Source organism: Amphiura filiformis, unplaced genomic scaffold (assembly GCF_039555335.1).
Source record: "Amphiura filiformis unplaced genomic scaffold, Afil_fr2py scaffold_444, whole genome shotgun sequence".
Classification (NCBI taxonomy): Eukaryota; Metazoa; Echinodermata; class Ophiuroidea; order Amphilepidida; family Amphiuridae; genus Amphiura; species Amphiura filiformis.
Window position 1 is genome coordinate 1 of NW_027305908.1, and position 8,392 is coordinate 8,392.

Sequence of the window (8,392 nt, forward strand, 5' to 3'; positions counted from 1 at the left end):
TCGATATGCAATAATACTAAATAATGTGATTTGAAATGTGCATAATTCATTTTTCTCTATCGATTTGTGTGTAATACCGTTATATTGACAAACTAAAAAAATATTGTCACGTGTTCCTATGTAATAGCATGGTAATATTCGTATTGCGCGGACTTGGATGTCGACCTTTTCCCATGATACATCACGATTACATCGCAAAATCCGTTGGCGGCGCCCTTTATTGTGAAACGGGAGAATTCTGAACATATCAACACAAACCAGCCATAAAGCCGGTAAATTGTATTCTGAGTTACAGTGTAAAAAGTGCATGAAGGTCGTATTCATAGGTACCTCAAGTTGGTACTACATGTATATCATTTTGCCAGTCAAACACCTTTTAAACCAATCAATAATCCTATTGTTGAAGAGGATAATAAGCTTCTACCTATGTCTATAGAATTCTTACTTTGGCTAAATCCTGTTCAAGTGGTGGGTTACAAAGCTTTGTATTTTGTCCGGGGCCGACTTTACGGCTTGTTTGTGGTGGTGGACGATCACATTATACTTGAATAAGAGCTATATGAGGATAAGAGCTCGAGAATTTTGATAGGTTCAGTATGTCCCTGTAAATAAGCAATCCGAATGTTGAAACAAATAATGTTTGAATGAAGACAGTATTGTGCGTTTTGAAAAGTTGTAAATTTATACAGATACGCATTGTGAAATTGCACAGCATACAATGTTCCATTCAGCCTATTTATTTAATTTATTGCTTTTAATTAATAATAATGAGGGTTATGAGATAACCATCCAATAAATTGAGGACTTGAGGGTGAGAAACAGAATTACCTGAAATTATAAGCGCGTTTTGTGATCAGGTTGTTTTGGGGTAGATTAGGTACGGGTATATGCGACGGATCGGGGGCGCACTTTTTGGGTTCAATTTTCTTTCTGAATACTGGTGCAGAGGTAGATGAAAGTGCAGATTCTTCAGCAGTTTTTGCGAACAATTTCTAGAATAATTGTGGAATGTATAGTAATTTTGAACTTTTGAATTGCTTGTGGTTATAATTACTTTTTGTGAAATTATCATAAATTATATTGAAAGACTTTGCAGTACCAAAGGAAAGAGCGTATAATGAAGATGATTGGCCTGATGTCAGCAACCTCGCACCCTATCCCAAAAGTAAAACACTAGCGGAGAAGAGCGCTTGGGAATTCATGAAAGCATTGCCTGGTAAGTACATCAGTTTGACAGCTTTTCTATGCAACTGACCTACACACAAAGACTCTCAAATATTAGAGTAGCCGGCCAGCGTTGGGTGGTTACGTGGGTTTGTGGGGGTGAAAGAAAATACCACCAGACAAAAAATTATAGAGGAAATCGGTAATGCAGGCTCTCTCAGGCCTCACAAAAAAATACCGAGCAACATAAAGACAAGATTTACTATAAACACATTCAAAAAAGGAAGTCCCCACTTGATGAGTGCCCGGGAATTAGTGATCACAATTCTGAACATATCAACACAAACCAGCCATAAAGCCGGCCAATTGTATTCTGAGTTACAGTGTAAAAAGTGCATGAAGGTCGTATTCATAGGTACCTCAAGTATTAGAGCAGCCAGCCAGCGTTGAGTGGAGGGGGGGGGGTGAAAGAAAAATACCCCCTGACAAAAATAATAGAGGAAATCGGTAATGCAAGGGAAAAGAAAAGGAGCAAGCAGCCCGTTTCCTATCCAGAGTCACCTCATCATGGGCCAAATAGTGAAATAGTTTCAAGTACCAAACTTATGCGCATATTATCCAAATAAAGCCTTTTTTTGGATGATCGAAGAGTTAACATGTACATTGTCTTCAAAACATATATTCAAGCGATTTTACCGGGTCAAAATAATTCAACATTCAAAAAATTTCGTTTGTCTTTGTCGGCACTGAAAGAAAGCTGGCGGGGAGAAGGTTAGGTGGGAGAGACTGTGAATCACGAAATGCCACTTTAACAGACAAAAACTGCAAGGAAACTAAAACTGAAGGGTTATTTGGTCAGTTGCTTAAAAAGCAGCATTATTTAAGTATCGCATGAATGAAACTAACAAGTTTATCCTTTATATAGACGATAAGAAGTTTGAATTAGCCGTTGTCAACCCAGGCTTAGTCATTGGTCCTGTGCTGTCAGGATCCTCTTGCATCAGCATGGTTTTTTTCAACAAAATGCTGACTAGAGACCCACCTGCCAATGCTAGAATTCAGTTTGAGTCATAGATGTGAGGATGCTGCCAGAGCCCATATCAATGCAATGACGGAGCCTGGCGCTGTAGGTAAGAAACCAACAATCGAACGTAACTGTACGTAGCCTATACTTGCTAGCAGGCACACTGTGGTGTTTAAAACCATACTACTGTAGTATACTGTACTACTGTACTGGAACTGATCAATTGGCACAAACAAATAACTTATGTTTATTCAGTATGCATGGTGAATAACAACTCTTTAATACTACCAAGTTTCAATACCCTGCATTTAACTATTTCTGAGATATTAACAAAATAAGTAAGTATTCGGTAGCCGAATGTTACCTACAAATACAATTTGACATCATGACTCTATTGTGAAACACCGCCATTCATGCCAATGCCCATATCAGTACATAAAGAAGGCCCGTACGTTCGCTATCAAATCATATGTCAATGAAAGTTGTAAATTCACATACATGCCTGCCATTGAAAATATATACTGAAATAGACGACGGTCTCCTCATTTGAAGAAAAATCAGATTCGAGGAAGATTAGAAGAGGATGAATACTTGGATCTGTCAGCTGTCATGTGAGCTTCATTTTAATTGTTTACCGACCTTCTGGTTTCCGAGTAATATGTGTCCAAATTGATTTATTCGAAGGTAACTTTTGACATTTTGGCTAAGGTTACCTACGAATACCATGGACAAAAACGACTGTTCTCGTTGTCTCGTGATTTAGACAACACAGTGACGGACTCTGGTATAAAGCTAATTGTAGTTGCCTTCAAACGAAAGGCCACAAGACGTAACTGACTCCAAGATGGGCTTCGCAAGTCTGTAATAACGATTTGTGTGCAATTAAGCAAATTAAAGTCACTTTAGTGCCTTTGTTTCTTACTTCAATCCTCATTCAACCGTTGTGAACCGACATTATTAATACATGATAGGGTCTCTAGTATAAATAAACGCACATAAAGAAAATAATACATTCAAAGTGCTTCATAAAATGAAGATTTGATTTCGATATCCACCAAAAGTCTAATTCTTACCTACAAATACTAAAATGTTACTTACGAATACAGCATAATACATGACATGTGTAACTAAGTGTCCCTACCAATGGAACTTAATTGTCAATTACCCATATACGGATTCATTCAACAATTGTTTATCATTATGAAGTGTTCAAAATCTTGCTAAAAGCATCAAAATGTTTTGATCTAAGGTAATAACATTTATTCATGTGGACGTACCATCTGAAACAGATCTAAAAACTACCATTTTATTCATTCTTTAACATAATAGCAAAATTTGAACCTCTAAACTCAATATAGATATTGTTAAATCGATCGTGTTACCTACGAATACCAAGGTTTCTTCACCTATCATTTTATAAAGCGTTTAGGTGTATGCTTATTATTCCTAATATTCCTGAAAACAGATATCCCACGCTCTCTTATACAATATGTAAATTGATTCATACTCATTTGATAAATGAAATACAGAAACTGACATAAGCTAGCATAAATTGAAATAAGATCATAAAAAATGAAAACAAATGTTTTCTGGTTGAGCTAGCATTTTCCTGACACCCTGTGGTCTACTTTACATGAAAAAGCATTGATGGGTATATTTCATTTGTTTTAGGTTTATTTGTGTATATTCTCAGTCATCCAGGTAAATAAAATATTTGTTTTAAGTTGATTAGTATTGCGAGAGTGAAAAGCATCCTAGTGGTATTCGTAGGTAACATTGAGAAATGATGTCACATTTTTTATCACACTTCCTGGATTTATTTTTCAAGATTAGTAATGGCACTTTTGGTTCCTAAGGCCAACATACTTTTAGTCAATGGGCAAAAGGAAAAAATTGTGGAGACATTTTTATTTTGGAATTTTATTTTTGGCCCGTGTACACTTTTGGTTGGATTCGACCATATGCCAAACCGAAAAGGCCCACTTTTTTCTGCAAATATCGGTGAGAATCGGGAAATGTTTATATCAAGCTCCATTTTGGAAAGACAAATCAACAACAGGTCCATTTTTGTCGGTTAAATGTTAAACGTACTCCCCCTCGAATAAAAATCCTGGTTACAGGCCCGTGTATACTGTTTTTTCATTGTATTGCTTCATAACGTATGTTGAGTATGGATTCTGAATTCGACTTATTATAATATAAGTTTCTACCTGGGACAAACAACTTATTGAGCAGACATAAAAACAATATTTTATTCGTACTCACCAGTGTTGGTTATTGCCCTCTAAAACAGTGTTTAGACTTTAAACTCTTTTCTAAAATTAAGATTGCACTCAGTTTCTAAACATGTTTAATTCCTAAACACCAATGTCAAATTCCAAGACTTCGGGTGTTTAATGCATACAAGCCATTAATTAGGTCCGATTTCTCGAAGCTTGGCTAGTGATCGGCTTCCCACACCAGCAGGCTAGCCCTATCAACATTACCAATGTGGACCCACTTTATTTATTTATCTTTCTAGGTGAAGTAAGATGCGAAATTGTACCATTGTAAGCACTTGTATAAAGGACACACTGGGCTTAAGCCTGATGGCTAGCCACTAGTCATGCATTGAGAAACCAGCCCTAAATGTCTAAATATGTTGAGCAATAACACTTTACTATAATACTGTTAGAATTCACTTTGGAGCAAATAAGATGTAATACATTTCTTTATTTGTTTTCTTTTCCTTTTTATGAGTTATGCTTATTGTATTGTATTTTCTGGTAATCACTGAGGTAATCTTATATACTAATCAAGCTTTTTAGTGCCTAGTTTCTTAGCTGAGTGTTACCTTTATATCCACATTAGGTCGTCGTCACATCTTAGTAAACAAATCTCTTTGGATGTCTGACATGGCTGAGATACTGAAAGCTGAATTCCAACAACATGGATACAACGTCTCAACCATGACTCTGCCTAAATTTCTCTTCAAGGTTGTTGCGGTCTTCGACAAAGAAGCTAGAGAAGCGGGACCAATGTTGAATACACCATTTAACTTTGATAATACTAGGGTAAGGGACTATTCAATATTTATGCAGGGGGAGTGGGGGTCTTGAGCGGGGAATCAGGATTTTGTACTTGAACCATAGGGGGATGTTAAGTTATAAATGATTAAAAAAGGGGGGGGGTACAAGGTGGAATCTTAAAATTGTAAGCGGATGCGAGGGGGAACGCAAGTTTTTTGGTCGATTATCTGGTCAAAACTTTTGTAAGCGCTCTGTAGCGAAGTCATAGTTCATTGAATTTACAACCGTATGACAAAACAGGCGAAAATGGTAACACAAGATTTACAATTTAAAGAGAATTGGTCATTGTTTATTGAAATAAAGGTAGTATATGGACAATATAAGTGTGTTCTTTCAATAAATGACAAAAATTTGAAACATATTGTAAGGTTTTTACTTTTAAAGCCTACATTTTGGTCAAAAATTTTGTTTAGATGGGTCGTTTTCATTAGATTTACCACATTCGCCTTGCTATAAACATTGAATTGCGTTGACTTAATGAAAAAAATGTGTTTTTAGGGGGATGTGTTAGCTTTCGTTCGATATAAAAATATTCGAATTTGATGAAGGGAACACTTGAGGTTTTGACAAAATCCAATCACAGATCCCTATTTTCCACTCAGATCTCACAAAGCTCTTATGATGCTATGCACTCAACCGTGTAACACGGCGTGTACCGTGTAGTATAACACAATAGGCTAGATTCGCTGTACTATGTGCTTGGAAATATCTGTGTATTCGGGTATATCGAGGTGAAAACTGCATAGATGCATATATAAGAGAATCGTTTTTGTAGTCAAACCTTTTCATCGGAAATATTGAACTACTCCTAAGTTCAAATTTAACAACTCAACATGCCTGAAAATGCGTTACTATTATAGTCTGTAACTATGTCTGCCTTGAGTCAGTAAGTAAAATCTAATTTGTGACATGATCTGGTCCATGGGGTCCAAAGGAGGCATTTTTGAAAATATAATACCTGCCTCAAGGATGGTATGCGGACTATAGTTTTTATGGAAGAAGACCAAAATTCCCCACTGTTTCGAGTTTTTAGTTTTAACAACTCTTTCCCTGCCAATGAAAAAGTTTCCGTGGAAGTTTTTAAAGGAATGTACAAAACAACAAACCAAAGCATCTCGCACATCAATTTGAAAATGGTATCTTCCAAATGTCCATGTGTTTATGTAATGCCTAAACAAATTAATTGTTTGATTGGCACAACCCTAACTATCCTAAAAATAGGCCCGATCCTGACTTTTTTTTTGCTTTTGTTTTGACAAAAAAATAAAATAAAACAAATTTAAAAAGAAGAAAAAAAAAAGGTCCAAGGCCCTTTTACAGCAACTATTTAGGGATATTTTTTTTTTCTTTTAAAGCTGTACTTTAAAAGTAAAAAAATATCCCTAAATACCTACCCACCTTATATTTTATGTTACGCTAATCAAACAATTTTTCTTTAGGCCTAATATAAAAAAAAAATGTCCTCAGGATGACTATGTGTTACTCTTCAGACAGGATTTTATTTTTAAAGGGTCCGTTTCTAGTAGTTTCAGAACTGGTGCCAATTGAGTGATGGACGTGTTTCAACATTGTTGTAAATTGTGTCCAAAAAGGGACAAAAACTTGTTGTAAACAATTTGTTGTAAATTAATTTTTCCTTGGTGGTGAGGGTTGTTTTCTGGTAGAAAATGTTTACGGGGTGTGTGAAACTTTATGAAAAAAATTGGTCACTCGTGTAACTCATGTTTAACTTGAAATTAGTCTTTGATTGTCACAGCATACAAAAAAACAAACAAACAAAAACCGCGATTTTGGCCTTGGCCAAATTTTGACAAAAATAATTATTAGAACTTGACTATTATTGCCAGTTAGAGCTAATTAAAGAATTGGAATTTAGATTGTTTCCTTTGGCAAAACGGCATATCTTTTAATACAATTTTTTTCATACAGATGCGACAAGTATTGAAGATCGAACCAATTCCTGTCGAAGATAGTTTCATTGATATGGGGTACAGCATCATCGAGGGTGGCTTTGTCACGAAACACAGGAACTACAAGGAAGACCAGCAAAATCGTTTGAAAAGAGTCATAAATAGCAAGGAAATTGTCCAAAAAGCTTTTTATCATGAAATATAAGGAATAACTTATATTAATTGGTTAAATCAAATTAAAATATATATGTAAATATCGCTCTGAATTTGCACACAACTATACAGTTTATGAAATAAAACTTACCACAAAAAAGCAGAAAAAAGTGAATAAGTTGATAACGAAACGAACAAAAGCGTGTTAAAGAAATGGCTTTAAAATTACGTATATTATTACATTAGTGTGATAGCTGTTGGTATCAGATGTAGTATTGAATATTATATAGCCTGATGTTTTCAACCAGAATCCAGAAAATTCCTTTTCAATGCAATGCAATGTGAACGAAAAATGTGTCCCGGAGGGTCCTATTTGTACATGCCTGTACGCAGGATCTTTGGCGTTCGGATTGTTTTTAAATGGACCCTTTTCCGGTGGTGGTGATGGGGGGGGCAATTTTGTGAAAAATGGACATTCCCAAAATTTGGATCTTTAACATCAACACGATTTAAAATTATCACAAATTAAATTAACCTGCTAATATTAACAATGCTCTCTAGAAGCTGTTTCCGCCATGATATTCCTAACCACGTACTGTACGTTAATTAGAATATGACCGTTGGAAGGTCGACTGGCGCACGCTTTCTCTGTTAAGAACCACTGATCGAATTGATCACAACACAAAGCATATGGCATATCATAATTCGGAACATGTGTATGAGCCCAGGCTTGAGCCAGTAACCAATAGTTACTAACGTGCACTACGGCAGCGAATTTCTACTGATATTATGCGCCGTAGAAGTGACGTATTTAATCGGATTAACTACCATAGCAATAGATGAATTGATATACCGTCAATCTATTCAGCTGAAGGAATAGTATATTAAGATGGGGTACATTTTGAAACACCTCTGCGGGTAAACTTTCTAACTTGTTTCCTGCTAAAGACAAGTCGGTCAATGATTTAAGGTTCTTAAACACCCCTTCTTTTAAAATTGTTAGGTGATTAAAACTAATGTCTAATATTTTTAGGCGTGTCAAAGTTGTAAATGTTTCATTATGTACATTATTG

At 35.7% G+C, this 8,392-nt stretch overlaps 1 protein-coding gene across 1 annotated transcript; it reads left to right on the forward strand.

Annotated features, from left to right (window-relative positions):
- Positions 1-1,087: 1,087 nt before the first annotated feature.
- LOC140145597 (uncharacterized) lies at positions 1,088-5,241 on the forward strand (the record flags this gene model as incomplete). The annotated part of the gene is made up of 2 exons (XM_072167294.1): positions 1,088-1,216; positions 5,039-5,241. Coding segments are annotated over 2 exons (332 nt in total), but the record flags the coding sequence as incomplete, so codon positions are not given.
- Positions 5,242-8,392: the final 3,151 nt, after the last annotated feature.